The following is a 22240-nucleotide window of genomic DNA, read 5'->3' as shown; positions in this document are numbered from 1 at the left end:
TTCCTTAGAAGCCAGCATGGCCAGACTTTGTCTCTCATACTTTGAACATATTATCAGGAGGGGCCAGTCACTAGAGAAAGACATCATGCTTGGTAAAGTGGAGGGGCAGTGAAAAAGAGGAAGGTTCCCAATGAGATGTGTTGGTACAGTGATAACAACAATGGGCTCAAGCATAGCAAGAAATGTGAGCTTGGTGCATGGTCAAGCTGTGTTTCATTCTGTTATGTATAAGGTCCCTGTGGGTTGGTACTGACTCGACAGCATCAACATGTGTTCAACATGCATGCATACATATTATTTTCAGAACAGTTTACTTATTTTTGTATGTAGCAGGCTGATACTTCTTTACCCTTAAATACTTCAGTATACATCTTCTAAAACAAATGACATCCTTTTAAATATGTACAATCAGTTACTAACATCAGGGGATTATCAGAGATAAAAACCTATTACTTAATCTGCAGGATTTATGCTAATTTCTTCACGTATCCTGTTAACATTCATTATAGATAAATAAAATCCCAGATTATAGGTTGCATTTATTGGTCATATTGTCTTTGTCTCTGTAATTTGAACAGTTCTCCTATTTGCTTAGTCTTTCATATTCTTAAAGAGATAGGTCAGTTTTTTTTTTTTTTTTTTTAGAATGTCCTTCAATTTGCATGGTCAGCAGTTTAAACTCACCAGCCACTCCTCATGAGCTCTATACAAGGTCACTATGTGTCAGAAATGGACTTGACAGCACAGAGCAACAACAATGTTTTCTTGTGATTGTATTTACACTATGCATCTTTGCCAAGAACAGCCAGGTAAGCCAAGTTGGGGTTTCTCAGTGCATCGTATCAGGGGGCATATGGATGCGAAAGCTGGACAGTGAATAAGGAAGATCGTAGAAGAATTGATGCCATTGAGTTGTGGTGTTGGAGGAGAATACTGAAAGTGCCATGGACTGCCAAAAGAACCAATAGATCTGTTTTGGAAGAAGTGCAGCCAGAGTGCTCCTTGGAGGCCAGGATGGCTAAGCTTCGTCTCTCATACTTTGGACATATTGTCCAGAGGAAACAGTCACTGGAGAAGGATGTCATGCTGGGTAAGGTGGAGGGTCAGAGGAAAAGAGGAAGACCCCTAACGAGATGGATCGGCCAGGTGGCATCATTGATGGACTCTAGTGTGGCAGCGGTAGTGAGGTTGGCCCAGGATCGGACATTGTTTCGTTCTGCTGTACATGGGGTCGCTATGAGTTGGTTCCAACTCGATGGCACCTGACAACAACAACAAGGTGGTAAGACATTCCTGAAAGAAGATCCCTTTAAACTGAAGCCTAAAGGGTAAGTAGGAATAACCTGGGTAAAATCCAGGATGAAGGGCAGAAGGTCTGGGTTCTGAATAGGCCTGCAGACAAGTGAACACAACAGATTCACAGAAAGGAACTTGGATGAGTTGGTCAAGGCACAGAGTTCAACTGAGAATGTGGGCAGGAGGTGTTGACAATGAGGATGTAAGAAATGTAGCTTATTACAAGGCAAAAACACATGAGATGCTTTTAATCAGGGAAATAGCATAACTAGATTTTTGTGTTAGAAAAAGTCTGTCCCTTTGATTATCATGTGGGGAGTAGCCTGAGGATAGCCAGAGTGAAGGCGGGATGAGAGTGTATTGAGGGGATGGTGGTGGTACCTACTGAGAGAAGTTAATGACCCGGCCCTTCAGTGGGGAGAACGACCTGACAAAGATGTAGCAGCACTTCATGGTGTTGCAACAATGGGGGAATGCCAGACATTGTGAACATCCCAAAAAAGTTTTCTATACTGGATTTACAGGATTAGATAGAACTTTTTGGAAGAGATGCCATTTATGCTGAGTCCTGATGGATGAGTAGGAGAAACCAAGATGATGAGGCAGGTGATTCCTGTATTCTAGGCCGAAGGAACAGGAGGTATGAAGAACTAAAAGCATCCAAGAAGGCTGTATGTTGCCTGTAGAAGAAAGTATGTGGAGGTAATGCAGAGAGAAACAGGATCTACATCCCCCAGGGCTATGGTTGTTATTTGAGGGGCTTGAACTTTATCTTCATGGTGATGGTTACAAAGAGCAATGGAAGGTTCTAAAGGAAGTTGGCAATTTAGATGCATGTGGAGGATGACTTGCTGGACAAAGGTTGGGGAGGCAGGAAGAAAATCTAAGACACAGATTCTCAAACACTATGAAGGAAATATCTGTTCAACATGTGGGAGCTATTACCATAACTCAGCTCAGGGAAGATGATGAGCAGATCCTTTGGGGTCTTTTAAGCTTTAATTGGGGCCTTTCTAGTAAACCTTTGGGGAACAGGTTTAAAGAAGAAACAAATAACTGCCCACACAGAAGAAAGGGAGGAAAACAACCTGTTGGCTGTGCATGTGAGGAGGAGAGGAAGAGCAATGGGCTCATTTTAGTGCAGAATAAAGACAAATGGGCATTGAGTTTAGGAGAACCCGTCCTTCCTCCAGAACACTTGCCTCTCCATCAGAGCCCTGCAAAGGCCTGTCAGACGGGAGAGATGTTTTTGTGCCTGTGTATGCTGTGCTTCCGTTACCATGGCAATGGGGCCATAAGTCATGTCTGCTGCTGCACAGAGGCACTGTGATTTATGCCTGCCCAGCTGGGATTGTAAACTTTTATTTTTAATGTTCAAAATCCATCACAGCAAGGGAGGGGAGGGTGTTTCTGGATCACTATAGAGGCTAGAGGATACTGTCAGACCGGGCTTTCCTTCCTGTACATGATGTTTCTTCTTGCCCCACAGCTGGAGCCTCTGGATTAAGGAAGCCAGATTCAGCACAGCTACTGCTGAACTCTAGTAGGAAGGATTTCAAAAGCTTGAGGTTGGTGCTCATTCCTGGGGTCAAGGTATTGCATTATTCCTGCACCAATTTCTTCATCCTATCTCCCTAGAGGAAGACTCTGCATACCAATTTTTCTCTTCATGCTTTACATTCTGGCTTAATAATCTGTCTTGTACCCTAGGATTTAGTTTCTAGAGGGGCTGGAGTATAAATGGAAATAAAATGACTTTCAAATCATATTTTCTGAACCTCAATTATCACCTACATTCAATGTGGATAATAACCCTCACCTAAGGCAGAGCTCCTCAACCTTTATACTTCTGACATTTTTGGATGAATAATTCTAGTGTGGCACTGTGGGTTAATGCACTGGACTGCAAGGTTAGTTTGAACTGCAAAGTTGGTGGTTCAAGCTTACCAGCTGCTCCTTGGACCCAATTCACTATACAGGGTCACTATGAGTCAGAACCTACTCGATGATGACACTTAACAACAATTCTTTATTACAAGGGTTTGTCTACACATTTATTAGCATCTCTGGGCTCTACTCATTAGCTGTCAGTAGCATACCCTCCCACTTCCTGCTGTAACCACAAATGTTTCTAGGCATTCTCAAATGTCTCCTAGGGAGGCAAAGTTGTCCCTCATTGAGAATTATTGATCTATGGGCATGAGTCAAGGGCCAGTACAGGTACAGCACAAACATTGATCCAGAAGCTATCCATTGCCTTTTCCATCCCCTCTTCTCTCAGAAATGGAAGCCCTGGCTCTAAATCCTGGACCTGGAAGCATCTCCCTGTTAGGTGCAGGCTCACTTTGCAGATGCCAACCATCACCTCAGTAACACTTTCTCTGCTCCTCTGTCTTCTGGGCATCTCCCTCAGATATCTGGAAAGGAGTGACCAAAACCCCACCCCTTTAAGTGACATTGAAAGACAGATAAAGTGGGAGGAATTTAAACTTTCAGAAAGGAGAAGCCAAAATCTGGTCCATTCAAGTTTGTTTTGGAAGAAGGTCTTAGCAATTCTTGAATCTCTTCCCTGTGAAATCAGTAAATTCCGGTTAGTTTTTTGCTGTTGTTGTTTTCTCAAAACTTCTAAAGTTGAATCTAAATTCCACTAAGCTTTTGTTATGCACTGGACCCAGTGCTAACTATTAAAAATATATTATCATAACAACAGTGCTTTAAAATCCACTTTACATCTGAAGGAGGCATTTCCTTTTGCTCTGTAGTAATCTCTATTTTCATGGACAACTGTGCCTTTTTTATTCCAATAAGACACTCTGAAACATGCTCTCCAGCATAGAGATGCTAAAACAAATGGAAGAAATGAAGAGGCAAAAGAGCTGAACAGAAAATTCCAAAGGACAGCTCTAAAATACAAAGCCAAATATTATAAGAAATGTGCAAAGATCTGGAGTTAGAAAACCAAAAGGGGAAAACATGCTCAGCATTTCTCAAGCTTAAGAAACTGAAGGAAAAATTCAAGCCTCAACTTGCAATACTGATGGATTCGATAGGCAAAATATTGAATGGTGCAGAAAGGATCAAAAGAAGATGGAAGGAACACACAGAATCATTGTACCAAAAATAAATAGTCAATATTAAATCATTTCAAAAGGTAGAATATGATCGAAAGCCATTTAAATCATATTTTCTGAACCTCAATTACTGAAGGAATAATTCCAATGTACCCTGAAAGCACTGGCAAAGAACAAAGCTCTAGAAATTGCTGGAATACAAACTGAAAGCTTTCAACAGACGATGCAGCACTGGAGGGACTCACTCATCTATGCCAAGAAATTTGGAAGAAATTATGTGACCAACTGATTGGAAGAGATCCGTATTTATAAAGCCCATTCAAAGAGATGTGACTCAACAGAATGCAGAAATCATCAGACAATATCATTAATATCACATGCAAGTAAAATTTTGCTCAAAATAATTTTTAAAATGCCGTAACAGTACATTGGCATGGAGCTGCCAGAGTTTCTAGCTGGCTTTAGACTGGGACATGGAATGAGGTATATAAATGCTGTCATCAGATGGATCTTGGCTGGAAGCTGAGCATACCAGAAAGATGTTTACCTATGCTTTACTGACTATGCAATGGCTTTCAACAAGCTGTGGACAACATTGAGGAGAATGAGTATTGCAGAATACTTCAATTGTGCTCATGAGGAACCTGTACATAGACCTCTTGGCAGTGGTTTGAAAAGAACAAGGAAACAATAAATGGTTTAAAATCAGGAAAGGTGTTCGCCAGGGTTGTATTCTTTTACCATACTTATTCAATCTGTATTCTGAGCCAGTAATCCAGAAGCTGGATTATATGAAGCGGAATGTGGCATCAGGATTGGAGGAAGACTCACTAACAGCCTGTGATATGCAGATGATACAATCTTGCTTGCTGAAAGAGATGAGGACTTAAAATTACTTACTGATGAAGATCAAGCACCACAGTCTTTGATATGGGTTACAACTCAATGTAAAAAAAAAAAAAAAAATTTCTTCACCGTTGAACCAGTAAATAGCACCAAGGTAAGTGGAGAAAAAATTGAAGTTGTCAAAGACTTCATTTTGCTTGGATCAACCATCAACACTCATGGAAGCAACAGTTAAGAAATCAAACGGTGTATTGCAATCTGCTAATCTGCTGTATAAAATGTCTTTAAAGTGTTGAAGAGCAAAGATGTCAGTTTTAGGAATAAAATGTGCATGACCCAGGCTCTGGTATTTTCTATAGCCTCGTAGGCATATGAAAGTTGGACAATGAATAAGGAAGGTCATAGAAGAATTGATGCATTTGTGCTATGGTGTTGGAGAAAAATATTGATGATCCCTTGGTCTGCCAGAAGAATAAATAAATCTTATTTATAAATAAATAAATAAAATAAGTAAGTAAGTAAGTAAGTAAGTAAGTGCAACCAGGATGCTCCTTAGAAACCAAGATAGACTTTGGACATGTTATCTGGAGGAACCAGTTTCTTGAGAAGGATATCATGCTTGGTAAAGTAGAGGGACATCAAAAAAGAGGAAATCCCCCAATGAGGTGAACTGGCACAGTGGCAGAAGCAACGGGCTTTAGTGAAGCAGCAATTTTGAAGATGGCACAGGACCAGGATGCTTTTTATTCTGTTGTACATAGGGTGGCTATGGGTAGGAATCAACTTGACAACACCTAACAATAACAGGCCTTATTGGAATATACAAAACCATGGGCATCCTTGGCTGTCGTCCAGATATTCTCGTGCTGCTGGTTCAGACACCTTCACAGCTGTCTTGAGTCTTTCAACTGTGCAACTCTTGATCCATGTCATGAGTGTTCACAGGCTGTAGTTAACTCAGCCTCACTGTACATAGGAGCTAAGCTGGAAGGTACTCTTAAAGAGAGAAGGGAGGGACAGGTGCACTGTGGAGCAGGGAGTCCAGCCCTAGAATGCCTTGGAGGTATCTGGGACTGGCTGGGATGATCATGCAGGTTTCCACTACACCAATCAATCTATCCATTTGCTCTTCTTCCTTTTTGAAGACTCTCTGAGTCACTTTCTAATGACTCCATCATTATATATTCACTGAGTATTTACTGAATGCAAAATCCTAGGTAGGGAGGGTGTAATATAAAAAAAAAAGGCATGAGTCGTGCGTGATCCCTTTCTGGGAAACAAAACCAAACCATTTTAAAAGAGTCTGATGAGGGATTCCTGCACTGGGTTAAATAACAATAATAGTATATTTAGTGCTAAAAGTATTATGCATTAACTTACTTGATCTGCTGCCAAAATCCTATGAAGTAAGTATAGTTATACCTGTTTTTAAAATATGAAAACCAAGGCAAAGGTACAGAGCTGGGATGTGAGATAGGATGTCCAGATTCTGTGCTGTCAGTAGCCAGGCTACGTGGGGCTAAAGGGTCTCAAAGGCTGGGATGCTGCTATGTGGTGTTTCTTTTCTCTAATCATTTTTTACCTTTGGTATTTCTTTGTCCTCCTCTACCAAGTCTGGAGTCCTTGTGTGGTGCTGTGGGCTAATGTGCCAACTGCAAAGCCATTTGAACTGCAAGGTCGGCGGTTCAAGCTCACCAGCTGCTCCTCGGAAACACTGTATAGGGTCGCTATGGGTCGGAATTGACTTGATGACACACAACAACAACAACAACCAAGTTTAGGTGACTTGTTTCACCTCTGGAATATCTAAGTATGGCCATTTGATCTCTATCCTATCCCACATTCCCAATAAGAGTTCTGATCCATTCAGTGGGTCAAAGATATATAACATGGAACTCAGCAGCTGTCTGGCCACTAAGCTTTCCCTTCCCACTCCCAAAGAATATGTGCACTGTGAAAGAGATCCCTCGGACACCAAATCCTCCTCCTGATATTTGGTTTCACTTGTGTATCCTCTGCATCTTAGTGGACTCGTGTAGCATTACTTGAAGAATGGCTCAAGAAACATTGCTCCTGATCTAGTTTTATAGTATGGGGGGTTGGGGGGCTGTAATATATAGGATAAGCATTCAACTGCTAACTGTAAGGTAAGCAGTTCAAACCCAGAAGAAGCTCCTCAGAAGCACTATACAGGGTTGCTATGAGTTGGAGAACACTAGACAGTACTTAACAACAATAAAATAGTGTGTAGACTTATCTTTCTAGAGATTTATGATGCGCATTCACATAGTAACACCCCTAGAAAAGCTGTCACTGAGGAAATCAATGTAAAAACTTCATTTATACTGGGTTTCTCAAACCTTTTAAATTGGGAACTTTCCTATCTTCTTTTGTCTCATTTACTAACTCCAAAATACGGGCATAATTTGAAACTATTTTGAGAAACTATGAATTGTTATAGTCAGATACAATAAACATTGTGAGGCAGGATATTGTGATGGTGGTGGTGGTGGTTGGTGGGAGTGGTATGCCATGGAGTTGGTTCTGACTCATAGAGATCCTGCATAGGGTTTCTGAGTCTGTAAATCTTTATGGGAGCACACAGCCTCATCTTTCTCCCATGGAACAGCTGGTAGTTCGATCTGTTGACCTTGAGGTTAGCAACCCAACTTGTAACCACTACACTACCAGAGCTCCTGGAAATTGTGATAGAGTTTTTTTTTTTTTAAGTTTTTATTGTGAATTATGTAGGTTTGTTGTTGTTGTTGTTGTTATGTGCCGTGGAGTGGTTCCAACTCATAGCGAACCTGTATGGGGTTTCCTAGGCTGTAAATCTTTACGGGACCAGAAAGCCTCATCTTTCTCCTGCAGAACAGCTGGTAGTTCCGAACTGCTGACCCTGAGGTTCACAGCCTGATTCGTAACCACTACGCTACCAGAGCTCCTTATTGGGTTTACATGGGAGAATATCAGTTTTACATTCATCTTATCATATTTCATTTCATTGCAATGATTACAGTCCCCTCCATGCATTATCAAATAACCAAAGGGTACACCCCATAGTACCCCCCCAACCCAGCTGTCAGCACACAGTCCCTCTCCTTCCCTGTGTCCCCTGTCCCCAGCCACTCTTATCTGTCCACGTCATCATCTCTGTCTCCATGCCTGGTGTCACTACCTCTCTGGATAGGGTCAAGCTCTCTGCTCTTCTCACTTGATGGTCCCAGGGACCTCCGCTCGTGGGCAGCAAAGTCAGTCACTCCCCTCCTTTTGTCAAAAACATCTACCTTTCCTACCTTCACAGTCAGTCCTGATGGCAATTATTCACTATTGTACCACAAGAGTCTTGTCCCCATTTCTTTTCGCCAGCCCGGTCCCAACAGATTGGAAATCATTCAGCGGAGGTTCCACCTACCCCTGCCCTGTTTGGAACTAGGTTCCCTCTTGAAACCTTGTAAGCCAGTCACTTCTTAACTTTATAGGCTCCCCAACCCCCCATTTTGGGCAGCCAATGTCTAAGTACCCCATCCCTGTCAACCCAGTGTACCGAGGGGGTGGGAGTGTGATAGAGTTATTTTAATGCTGGGGACTACTTACATGTCAGAGAACTGGGTGATGTTCAAAAATTGGGCAATTTATTAATAAAATAAAAATATCTCCATGCCTTTACTAACATGACCACATCAAATTAGCATCATCAAAAATGTTTTGTACTCTGCCTTTTAGCTATTTACTGGGCTTGGAACTGGGAATGCAAAAAAATGGTTAAAATTCAATCCTTGACTTCAAGGAATTCATGGATTGTCAGGTGGAACAGGGGTGCGGGTACACAGCTACAATGCAGTCTAATTAAGGAAGCAAGATTCTCACAACATGAACAAAGCAATAAGATGTGTGTGTGTTGGGGGAGGGGTTGGTGACTGGTGAAGGGGAGAAGGGCACATTCAGGTCCTGCTATTTAGGAGGTGTGACACTTCTGCAGAGTGGTGATGAATGAGGAGTAGTGAGCCAGGCACATAGGGGACTGTGGGAGGCTTAGGGCACTTTAAGCAAAGGGACAGTGCTGGCAAAAGCAAGAGATAGGAAAGTGTATAGCATTTGGGGAAATAGTTAATGGGAACACGGCTAGAAAGAATATCACAGAGGATGGTGGCTAGCTCCTGAAAGACTTCTGCATGCCAAGTGAAAGGGTTTGATTTTAAGGTGGAGACTGCCAAGGCCCAATCTGTATAGAGGATGGATTGGGCACTATAGTACAGTGTTGTAGGAGTGGCAGTGGATATTAAAAACAATGAGACCATTTAGGAGGTGAGATTCTGAGCCAGGGAGGGCCAATAGAAAGGAGAGGCATGGGCATTCTGAGGCTATTTTGAAGGTAGTCTGGGAGTCTTGAAGTTAGTGCTGAACCTCTTTCCTTTATCTCTCAGTCCATCATCACCCTGCTTTTTGCCTTAGGAGGCTGACTTTGATAGACTGCTCCAAAGGGCTTTCTTATCTGGCTTCAGGCTGGATTTAGCCAACGGAAGGCCTGGAAGGAGGTTTGGGTATTTCTTTCTCTGGCTCATTCCCCTGGGTTGTCTGTGAGCCACAGATCCTGACAGGCAGCCCATTACATGGTTTCTCTCTTCCTGTTTAGATAACCTTACCCTCACTTGGACCTACTGATGGGAATCACCAGGTCCTTTCCTGCTCTTCTCAAACTTTCCCCAAACTTTGTAACTATCCTTTTTTAAACTCTCCAGTTTGAGCATGCCATTGTTTTCCTGTTGGAATCCTGTTTGATACTGGTTTCCTTGGGAAGTGAGAAGAAAATGAGTTAACTAGAATGTTGTTGTTGTTGTTAAGTGCTATCGAGTCGGTTCCGACCCATAGCGACCCTGTAACAGGGTTTCCAAGGGTGTAAATCTTTATGGGAGTAGAAAGCCTCATCTTTCTCCCACGGAGCTGCTGGTAGTTTCAAACCGCTGACCTTATGGTTCACAGTCCGATTCGTAACCACTACGCTACCAGAGCTCCTTATACAGACCCATTAATTACTCACAGAAAATATCCAAATATTTTTTCTGATTAGATTGGGCTGTTGTGTGTGTGTGTGAAATGAGTGGTAAACAAGCAGAAGTTGAGATTTTCCTGACAGAGTAAGACACACAATAAAAAACACAGCCCTCTGGTAGTATAGTGGTTACAAATTGGGCTACTAACCTCAAGGTCAGCACTTCGAAACTACCAGCTGCTCCATGGGAGAAAGATGAGGCTTTCTGCTCCCATAAAGATTTACAGCCTCAGAAATCCTATCCTATGCAGGATCGTTATGAGTTGGAATCAACTCCATGGCATACAATCACTAATCACCATCCAACCCAACAAGAGGGTTTTATTGTTAGTCATAATCCATTCTATTCTGACTCATGGCAACCCAAATAGAGTAGAACTGCTCCACAGGGTTTTCAAGACTGAGATCTTTTGGAAGTAGATTACCAGGTGTGTCTTCTGAGGCACCTCTGGGTGAGTTTAAATTGACAACATTCTAGCTCATAGTTGAGTACTTAAGCATTTATGCAATCCAGGGACTCCAAGTGGGTCTCCTAAAACAAATTATTTGCTCATTTTAGTTTAGCTTGGTGGTCACTGCTGCTGAATTCTGTTTGCACAACCTGTAGTCTGGCCTGTTTAGAGCATTGTTGGACCATGACAGGGGGCATAGCAGGAGGCTAGGACATACCTGTAGGCAGAGAGGAGAGTCTATCAGTTTAGGATCCTCCTTGTGATGGCGGAGGAATGGCAATTATGGCTTGGATGGTTTCCTTTCAGTGGTGAGTTTGTAAGTGTTTAAACTTCCCTTTGGAACTCTAGGATGCAGTTCAGAGTCCCTGTTATGTGGGTGGTTTGTTTACAGCTTAAATTAGAATGCTCCATTTTTAATACATTACAAATGACAATGACAGTGCCAGACAGTATCCAGGAAGCACTGACATGGAAGCCTCAACTCTGCTACAATGTAGAAATCTATTTCAGTAAACTTATTGGCACCAAGATGAGATTATCCAAATATATTATCCTGAGCTAACAGATTGTTGTTGTTAAGGGCTGTCGCGTGGTTTCTGACTCATAGCAACCTTGTATAGGGTTTCCGAGGAGTGGCTGGTGAGTTTGAATCACCGACCTTGCAGTTCAAACCAATCTTGCAGACCAGCACATTAACCTACAGTGCCACACCAGGACTCTGAGAGAACAGATAGATAGGTGAAAAACGTTGGATAAGACAGTTTCATTTCTAATTCATCAACCGCACCTCCGTCCACATGACTATCTTTCCGCTGCATCTCATCAACCAAAAATCTCTCTTCATTTTGCAGGGGAACACAATCATCAAGCCAGCAGACTGAAAACTGGAAAGACCATTAAATGTCACCAAGTAGAGATGTAAATCCTGACCCTTGTGTTACAACTCCACCATTCAATACCTGAGGCATAATCCTCAGTATTGATTGTTGCACTTTCCCCAGCATAATATCCTAGGCAACCCCTTTCCCACTGATCTGACTTGGCATATGCAATGCCTGCTCTCTGCTGTCTCTGATTTAGTCCAACCCCTAAGATGGATGGGTAAACTGAAGCCCGGATAAGGTAGCAAAGACATAAATTGGAGAACATGTTGAGCTCATGATCCTCCTCAACTTCTTCTATGACTGTGTCTATACTCAGTGATCCAGCCCCTTTTATCAGGTATGACAGTTCCAGAAGTGGGCTCTGAGCCCACGGGAGCCCATTAAGATTGCCTCTATAGGAGTTTTCAAGCTGCAACTCGAGGAAGACAAGAATCCATTTTTGGGTGTTATAAGCCAAACAAGGTTTGGGACTCATGGCTATTATAACTGCTACTATGGGGAGAATGAAGCTGGTTTGCAGGTGGAGAGAATAAAGTCATCATAGAGTAATACAAAGAAGAAAGATGGAGTCTGAATATATAATTCCTTTAACTCCCTTATTGCTGTGGCTGACCTCTCACCTTTCCCATGAAATCCATCCAATAGAGTAAATTAATTTGAAATGGATCTCTGTTCCCTGAAACCAAAAATGTCCTAATCTAGGGTGGAAAGGGTTTCCATGAAGTGAGGAAAGCATGGGGTCTGAAGGTCTAGTATTCAAACACCAACTCTTCCCCTTACTGGCTATACTGCTGACTACCTTCAAACGTCAACATCCTTGGCTGGGCACGGTGCTGAATACCACCCATGATTGTGGAAGTGCAGAATCAGACCTCAAGCCCAAGTATCCTGAGGCTTCGTTCAGTGTGTATGCCAAAAAATCATGCTTGCATGTTTCTCTCGCTCTCTCTGCCCTGATCTAAAGATCTGCAGACTCGTTTCAACATCAGAAGTCCCATTTGAAAAGTGTTTAACTTCTAATGCAGATATAACAAGCCGTTTCTCAGTTTCACTGTATCTGCAAAGCCTTCTATAATTCAACATCAAATATTTATTATTACATTTATTAAAGTTTTAATAATTTAGCATCTCTGCATGTAAGATATAAGCTTAGCTAACTGGTTCCCCTTTATCCAACCTGGGTCACTTCAATATTGATATTCCAAAGTCTCCATTTGAGTTTCATTTAGTAGAGGCTGTGTCTTGGGCCCTCTGGCTGAGCTGACAGTCAGAGCATGCTACAGCCTCCCCAGTGGCAAAGACTAACAGAAAGCTGGTGCTGAACAGTGTTTGAAGAGATTTACCAAGCCTGGGCAGAAACTCATCCTAATAGACTTCACTTTTATTATGACCGCTAAACTAAAATAGGGGAAAATAAATATGTCTCTAGGCTCACTGGCTGAGTGACAGGCAGTGAGGTTGTAAGATGGGTGGGTTCAGAGTAGATCCATGTGGTAGGGAGAGTGGACAACTGTATAGGAAAGTTCATCAGAGGGGGCCTTGATCTCCTAAAAAAAAGGGAGGAAGGGAGGCGGAAGGGAGGGAATGGTGACAAGTGCCAATGCTTGAATTCCATGAGGCTAGCAGTCACTTCCAGATGGACTCCATGTTTGACCACTGTCTTCCCTTTTCTCTACTTAAGATTCCATCTTCCACTTGCACAAACAATACAGACTACACACTCAACAAATGGTCAACAAAGACTAAGAATGTGATCTAAGATTCTGTAGAAGAGTCCTGATCCAAAGGATCAAAATTTCAGTGGGATCTAGACCTTCTGGGACCATAATGTCTGGATTAACACCAGACATTATTGCCTTGAGACCATTTTTAAAGCTTAAAACCCAAACCAAAAAACTTCCCCTAGAGGTCTGCTTTGAACAAAATAGCCGTTTAACCTAATTCATTAAGTATCTCTACATCGATAATTGTGTGCTTTCAGAGATTTACTTGTGTGAGGTCACACTGTCAATTGCATATTGAAAGATTAGGTGAAAATCTTAGGGGGCAGTGATTTTGCATTAATGCTTGTGAGAGAATTTTGAAAAGGGTAGAGGGAATGATTACACAATTTGAATAATGTAAATAATGTCACTGAATTATACATATACAATTTGCTTAAACAGTGTATTCTTTGATGTGTATACTTTCACAAAAATAAAATAAAATTTTAAAAAAACTTTGGCTTAAAAAGACAATAAGGTCCAATAAGCCTACCCCTGCTGATTTCAAGGCTGGGTCAGTAACCCTGGTCTAGTTAATTAGAGCCTTGCTTCCCTCTTGGTATTGATTCAGTCATTGGCAGTTGTCCCAAAAGAAGTGGCATCATGGTCTAAAGATGAGAATCAGGGTATCATGAGCAGAGCCTTAGCTTAATCATATCTACAAAGACTTTTCCAAATACGGTGATACCAATAGGTTCTAGGGATTCAGACCAAATATTTGGAGGACCCAATATTTGGAGGTGTTGTTGTGGGTTAGGTATTGCATTGCTAGCTGTAAGATTGATGGTTCAAGTCCACCAGACACTACATAAGAGAAAGATGAGGCTGTTTGCTCCCATAATGATTTACAATCTCAGAAACCCTACCCAGGGTCACAATGAGTCAGAATGGGCTTCATGGTGGTGAGTTTTTTGGTTTATGATCAGCCTACCACAGGTGGAACCTGAGAAACTGCATTTTTAAGAAGTCTGAAAGTTCCTACCTTCAGAGAGTCCTGGTGACATAGTGGGTTAGCATTGGACTGCTAATCGTGAGATCAACAGTTAAAAAACACAGGCTACATTGAGGGGGGAAAGAGGAAGCTTTCTGCTCTTGTAAAGCTTTATGTCATCATAAGCTCTATAAAGGTTCAGAAGTGCAGCCAGAGTGCTCCTTAGAGGCCAAGATGGCCAATCTTCATCTCTCATACTTTGGACATGTTGTCAGGAGGGACCAGTTGCTGGAGAAGGATATCATGTTTGGTAAGGTGGAGGGTCAGAGAAAAGGAGGAAGACCCCCAACGAGATGGATTGGCCAAGTGGTAGCATCAATGGGTTCAAGCGTGGCAACAACAGTGAGGTTGGCCCAGGATTGGGCAGTGTTTCGTTCTGCTGTGCATAAGGTCACTATGAGTCAGTACTGACTCGATGGCACCTAACAACAACATGAGTCAGAACTAATTCAGTAGCACACAACAACCCATATATCAAAACTCAGCTCAAAGGTCCTCTTCTCCCTAAGACCTTCATTGTACCCCCAGGTAGAGTTGGCTTCCTCTATCTTTGGGTCCTTTCTCTACATTGAACCTTCCCTTGCTCCTCAAATGCCATAAAGTATGACATACTTTTGTTAGCATTTTTTTCTCATTTAATACACTGACTTCCTTGTCTCACCATTTTGTAGCACTAATAGTTAGCCTGACATATAGTAGGTGTTCACTAAATTCTCAGGACTTGGAATTAAAAGACAAAAAGAGCAAGAAGACATTCCTAATTCTTCTCAGAACTTATTCAATGTGGAAACTGTCGCCAAGTGAGCAAAGCTACTTGTATTCTGATATCCCCATTATTCTTCCAACAGTGTACAGAAATTAACAGTATCTCACCATTTCATTTTCATTGATTTGAGATTACAGAAAAATCGCTGAGGGGCTCCAAAAACTGGGTTTTGTGAGTGATTATTATTCCAATTATAACAGCTCTCCCACTTCACTCTTACAAGAGTCAGCTCCAGGTGAAATTGTGAAGAAGACCCAGTATGCGGCAATCACTGTTGCTTACCATCCTTCTCGCTCCATGAGTATCTTTTAATGCTGTCTCTCAAATCAGTCCCTTGTTCCATGCTCCTTGCTACATAAGCAGAGGTAGGTCTTATTCATCTCTGCTTTTCTACAGTGCCTGGCACAGTGCCTGGCACACAGGAGGAGCTGAGCAAAGGCTTACAGAATTGAAAGGAATCTGTATCACCACCTTTGTAGCTGACATCATTAGTGAGTGCCTCAAATGCAAAAAAACTCATTCCCAGAATCTTCCTGCTGGGACAGGCTGCAGAATGGGAGTTGTTCAGGGGAAATTTCTCTTCTTTCACCCTCCAACCTTTGGTTTGAAAGCCTCCCCTCTTGCCTTAGATTCTACACAGCCAAATCCTATCTTAATTGCCACAATCCAAGCTTAATTGCCAATATTTTCTCTCCTGATTATATTTTCCTAATTCCCTTGGTCAAGGTTTTTTTCCCTTGTGCAACACCCCAGGACACACTATGTGCAGCCATGTGTGACTTGCATGCAATTTTTACATTTTTTCCACATGCATAAAACCACTAAATCTATCATACTGTACTAGACTTTACACACTTTAAAATTAAAGTCTCCTCCAAACCACACCACAAACAGATTAAAGTGAGCTCTCAAGATTTTAAGATGTAACAGAAACTCAATGTAGCTTTTTAGCAAGAGCAAGAGACACATTTTAAAACCACTCCATTATAATAACAATAAGCATAATAATGAATGTTTCTAGAGCATTCTCCATGTGCTAAATGCAGTGCTTTGCATGCATTGTGTCATTTAATCTTCACCACTCTCTCATATGATTTCATTTCTACTCCCCTTATCCACAACAGAAAACGGAGCAAAGCAAAATAATATAATGTTCTTATGCAATACAGAATTGACTGGAGTCCTGGTGTGGCTCTGTGGGCTGATGCGTTAGACTGCAAAGTCTGTGGTTGGTGGTTCAAGCTCACCAGCGGCTCCTTCGTAACCCTGTACAGGATCGCTATGGGTCAGAAATGACTTAACAGCACTTACAACAAGTAATTGATGGAGCTGAATTTGAACCTTGGCAGTTCAGTCTGGCCCCATAACCCATGTCTATTACAATCATAATCTTTATGTTTAATTAAAATATAGTATAAACACACAGCAAAGTGCAGAAGCCATACTGTTTACAAATTCTTGGATACCTGGAGTGCAAAATACCCTGGTCATTACTACTCAGATCAAGAAATCAAATAAAATCCACATCAGATAAATCCCCTTATTCCTCCCCCCAAATCACTGTCCCCTCCCTTATCTCAAAGCAACCCATATCCTTATATCCTTTATTCTAACATCACAGATTCATTCTTACTTTTTTTGACCTTTATGTAAATAGGCTTAATCTTTTGTGCCTGGAGTCCATAATTTAACAATTTGTGAATTCCATCCATGGTGTTGTGTGCAGTTGCTGTGTTCATGCATATTTATCATTAGCTGTATTGTAGTATGTAATTATTCTATGATTTACTTACCTACTTTTATTGATAGTGGACACTTTTGTGTTTTCAAACTTTTTGGCCCTGCAAGTAGCGTTACACGTAGTATTTCCATACATCTTATTTGTGGTACATATATATGCATTTCTGTTAGGAATATTTCCAGGAGAGGAATTGATGGACTATGGGCTATGCATATGTTCAAGTCTTCTCTAAGCCTCCCAACAGGTTTTCATAATGAAATGCCAATTTACATCCCCATGATCACAGTATAAGAAAGACTTCCAGTTGTTCCTTATCTTTGTCAACATTTTTAAAATCATCAGCTGTTTTCAATTTAGACACTCTTTTGCGTCAGAGCTAGTATGTTTGCTAAGCGTTTGGTCTCTCATAGTATGAGGTACCATATTCTTAAAGAATTTATCACAGATTTAAAAAAAAGAATCAAAACAAAACTACAAAGTTTCAACTGACAAAGCACTTTGAAATCTTCCTTTCCAATACGCTGGAATGTTTATCTTTTTATTTCCTCTGACTGCGTTTTCATAGCCTTTCCTTTAATCTTTTCATTGTGTTTCTGTGTCAGTGTTATTGGCTATCTATAATTATGATCTATTATTTATTAATTTATGACATATTGTCTGACTAGAACTTATTAATTTCTTAAATGCCCATGATACGCTTGCCTGGGTGATGTCATGTCAAACAAGATTTGTTAGTGCAGCCTGGAAACCTCAGTCTACATAGTACAGGTTCTTCTGAATGGTGATGATTGTAAACTCTTTCATCCAGCCTTGCAGTGAGACCAATGGGTTTGTGTAAGATAAGAGGAATGTAAGATTTAAAACGCTGACTGTGGTTGTTCTGTGGTCAGCCTAAGGCATGTGGGTACCTTAAGTAGGGTAATAACTTCGTGCTTTCATCAAACCAACATTTTTCTAAAATTTGTGCAATATTTATTTAAATGAGTATCTTAGTGGTTTGTAGAGAAAGGGGTGAAAAGGTAGACCAATGGTTGTAGAACATCATCCCTTTCCCCATCCTGGGTAACTCTGCTCTGACCCTGACCTGGCAAACGCATGCCCTCCAGGCACAGCATTCTTAGAAGGGATTCAGAATCATCTAATTTTTATTGGAGTATGCACCCTGAGGTTTTTTTCAAATTATCACAGGATTTCTTCAACTCCATAAAATACTCTCTCAGCAGTACATACTCACACATTTTCTCAACTTATTTTTATGTTCTTCAAAGGTGTTTAACAGCTCACTATAGGTTGGTATTCTGAGCACCTACTTGTCTAGTTTGATACTTAATGAAACACAGATTGGATTAAAATAAGGTGACTCAAGTCATCATAGAGATAACAGTCACTCTCAGAAGCAACTGTGACATTAACAATGCAAGATACTACACTGTTCATGGCTAAAAGATACTTTATTGTTACACACTCTACAACCATCTCCACTCTGGCTCACCATTACCAGTATCTACTTGTAACTGTTGATGAAGTTGAAGCAGAATTCACTTCAGCTCAAATATGTATATGGTATTGGTGGTGGTGGTGGTGGCTATGTGATGTGGACTCAGTTCTGACTCATAACGACCCTATACAGGATTTCCGAGGCTGTAAATCTTTACAGGAGCAGAAAACCTCATCTTTCTCCTGTGGAACAGCTGGTAGTTTTCAACTGCTGATCTTGAAGTTAGCTGCCTGATTCACACCCACTACACTACCAGAGTATATTATACACCGGTGTTTACATAGCTTCTATGGAGTGCTGGTGTGGCACTATAGAATAAACACTGGACTGCTAACTGCTAAGTTGGAGGTTCAAACACACCAGTAGCTCCTCAGAAACCCTATACAGGGCCACTATTAGTTGGAATCAACTCGATAACACTTAACAAGAACAACAGCAACATAGCTTCTGTTACTTACTCATACAACTTTTGGGAGGTGATGCAGTGAAATGGTTAAGAACATCTTACTAGGGAAGGCATCACCCTTATGCCCCAGATGATTATTATTTTAATCTGTAAAATGGAGGTAATAACAGCAATCGCCTCACGGGTGATGTAAGAACGTAATGAGATGATATTATCAAGGTCACTGTCACATAGAAATTATTAAATAATATGAATTATTATTCTTATATTCTCTAATGGAGACTCAGCTATTCTCATTTTCTAGACAAAGATGTGGAAACTTAGAGAGTTGAACTTGGTCAAGATCACATAACTCATACACGATAGAGATGCAATTCTAATCCACACTTGTCTGACTCCGGAAAGTGTTATCATCAATCAGCCCATCTGACAGATGTATCCTCTGTGTCTTCACTCAGATGACTATGGAATGCCAACAGGATAGAATTCTGAAGTAAACTAGTACACATCTTCTTTCAGCTGATTTCAGACAAGGTCACTATGTTTCTTTGAGAATGGTCCTCTAACCAGATGATCCTTGCTCCATGTTTAAAATATGTAATGGAGAAAGAGACCTTTGTAAATGCTTTACTAACATCCCATCTACTGTGATTCTATTAAAATTGGAAATCATTGTCATCTGCCATGAGACCCCCATCGTAACTTCCAGTAATCACTGATTTAGTTGCCACTGAATTGATTCTGCCTCTTGGTGACTCCATGTGTGTTGGTGTATAATTGCTCCATAGTTTACAATGGATGGTGTTTTGGAAGTAGACCTTTATTTGAGGTACCGCTTCTTTATGCTGAGGTATCATGTCTTTCTTCTGAGGTACTTCTGGATGGACTCAAATCTTCAACCTTTCAGCTAGTAGCTGAAAGTGTTATTGTTTGTACTACCCAGAGACTCTTCATTTATTAAATGTAATCTTCTTAACAACTATTCTTTTTGAAACTACACATTTTAGGAGATGCTGATAGCCTGAAAAAGAATGTGAGGATCATCCTTCCAAGAGCAAGTTTAAAAGGTGAGAATAAATACATTGCACAGCAGAAAATCCTCACCACTGGACCAATGAACGATATTCTTATCAATGGAGAAAAGATTGCAGTTGTCAAGGACTTCATTCTTCTTGGATCAATTATCAACACTCATGGAAGCAGCAGTCAAGAGATCAGACGACATATTGCATTGGCAAATCTGCTGCACAGGAACTTTTTAAAGTATTGAAGAGCAGAGATGTCAGCTTGAGGACTAAGGTGCACCTGACCCAGGCCATGGTGTTTTCAATAGCATCATATGGATGCGAAAGCTGGACAGTGAATAAGGAAGATCGTAGAAGATTTTATGCCTTTGAGTTGTGGTGTTGGAGGAGAATACTGAAAGTGCTATGGACTGCCAAAAGAACCAATAGATCTGTTTTGGAAGAAGTGCAGCCAGAGTGCTCCTTGGAGGCCAAGATGGCTAAGCTTTGTCTCTCATACTTTGGACATATTGTCCGGAGGAAACAGTCGCTGGAGAAGGATGTTATGCTGGGTAAGGTGGAGGGTCAGAGAAAAAGAGGAAGACCCCTAACGAGATGGATTGGCCAGGTGGCATCATTGATGGACTCAAGTGTGGCAGCAGTAGTGAGGTTGGCCCAGGATTGGACATTGTTTCGTTCTGCTGTGCATGGGGTCGCTATGAGTCAGTTCCGGCTTGATGGCACCTGACAATAACAACAACATAGCAGAAGAGCTGGGCTCTAGAAGTTTTCTTTCAAGATACTATGTTGTTGTTAAGTGCCATTGAGTCAGGTCCGACCCATAGCGACCCTGTACAGGGTTTCTGAGGCTGTAAATCTTTACTGGAGCAGAAAGCCTCATCTTTCTCCCACAGAGCAGCTGGTAGTTTTGAACTGCTGACTTTGCAGTTTGCAGCCTGATTCGTAACCACTACGCTACCAGAGCTCCCTTCAAGGTACTATACACATACTGAAACATCCTGGTTTAGAATGGATCAAATTCAGCTATAGGGTGGTAGTATAGCAGTCATTGGGAGTGGGGAGGGCCGTATTTTTTTTAATTCCAGCTCTGGAGCCAATAAGCTGTGTGCAAGACAGAATTTATTTTTGATGACATCTAAATTTCAGAAGTGACTAGAAAAAAAAAAAAATCAAATTTGAAGAAAACAAAGCAAAACAAAAACCCACTAGAAAGCTCCGGAACAGTGTTAGGATCAGGCCTAAGACCACTGGCTTAATTAAATCAATAAACATTTAGTCGCTGCCCATATGTACTAGGAACTGGAGATTAAAAAGCTAAATAACTTATTTTCCTTGAACTTAAGAAATTCACCACATAATGAGACAGATGATGCATAATCAGCTAATTATCACACAGTAGAGCGAGTGTATAATGAAGTTAACTGCAAGGTGTAAGGCATGTAAAAAGAAATGCAATCTCCATTCTTCCATGAGTAAAAAATGCACTCGCGTATTAGCCCAAAGTCAGTCTCCCATATCACAATCACAATATAACGCATCATACTCTCCAACTGTTTATCTTTTTGGCTCTCTTATATACTATTGAGCAGTGGTCTGATATTAAATACTATTATTCATGATCCCACAATGAGTTAGATGATATGTAAGTTTCTCTTATATTTTATATAAACCCAAAGAGAGCAACAGTTAGAATATAAGGCATTGAGTATACCAGTGGAGAAAACTTTAAGGAGCTGAACATATTTGACAATATCATCATCGACTAGGTAGATGTCTATTTCAAACAATATAAAGAACACTTGTGCACAGGGGATCTGTTTTCCTAAAATGGAATTGCTTCCGCTGTTTGTGGAAGTCCTTGGTGCAGGATACCAGAGATGAGATGATCTCCCTACCTGACATCTGCAGGGTCTTCTGTGACGAGCACATCAGTCTTACAGCTGGCCAGGGGGTTGATGGACAGCTCCACAGGCGGGACCACAAAGCTTTTGCTCACAGGAAGCCAGAGTCCTTGGCCCAAGCTGAAAGTAGACCTGTAATGTAAGAGTTTCCATTTTGGGACTCCCGGGGAAGACAGAAAATAAGAAAGTGGGGCCCCTCCTCCCATCCATTCATTTCAGGACTTTTTTATTACTTTTTTTTCCAATTCCCCACCTAACCGAATCTCCTATGTTCCTCAAGACACAAATTTTGGCTAACTTTCCACAGACTTGGACCAATATTTTTTAAAAATGTATTAATCATCTAGCCAACACATTGCTTTTCTTTTCCTAGGTAGAAGTCTTGGTTTGCCAACAAACATTGGTCTCTCTGAGGACACAGGCTGTTGTATCTTCCCTGGAGTCCTGATGTTCATGAGGAGTTTCCTAAGTGACTGATAAGTCAGAATGGACAGTCAAGCACAAAGGTTAAGAGCCTAAATTCTGAATCAGTTTCAGCCAAAATCGG

The 22240-nt window shown here is 41.2% G+C and overlaps 1 protein-coding gene across 3 annotated transcripts in view; it reads right to left on the bottom strand.

Moving 5' to 3' along the window:
- Positions 1 to 22240, bottom strand: part of ASTN2 (astrotactin 2) — a 1331668-nt gene that overhangs the window by 702463 nt on the left and 606965 nt on the right. For 2 of the 3 annotated variants that reach the window (XM_006865679.1, XM_006865678.1), the window contains one exon: positions 21688 to 21825. In XM_006865679.1, coding sequence (XP_006865741.1) covers positions 21688 to 21825 — 138 coding nt within the window. The remainder of the gene's footprint in view (positions 1 to 21687; positions 21826 to 22240) is intronic. The other variant, XM_006865680.1, reaches the window with a different exon arrangement.

The sequence above is a fragment of the Chrysochloris asiatica genome, unplaced genomic scaffold (assembly GCF_000296735.1).
Source record: "Chrysochloris asiatica unplaced genomic scaffold, ChrAsi1.0 scaffold00081, whole genome shotgun sequence".
NCBI lineage: Eukaryota > Metazoa > Chordata > Mammalia > Afrosoricida > Chrysochloridae > Chrysochloris > Chrysochloris asiatica.
The sequence above is the reverse complement of the archived record's forward strand: the minus strand, read 5'-3'. Positions and strand labels throughout refer to the sequence as shown.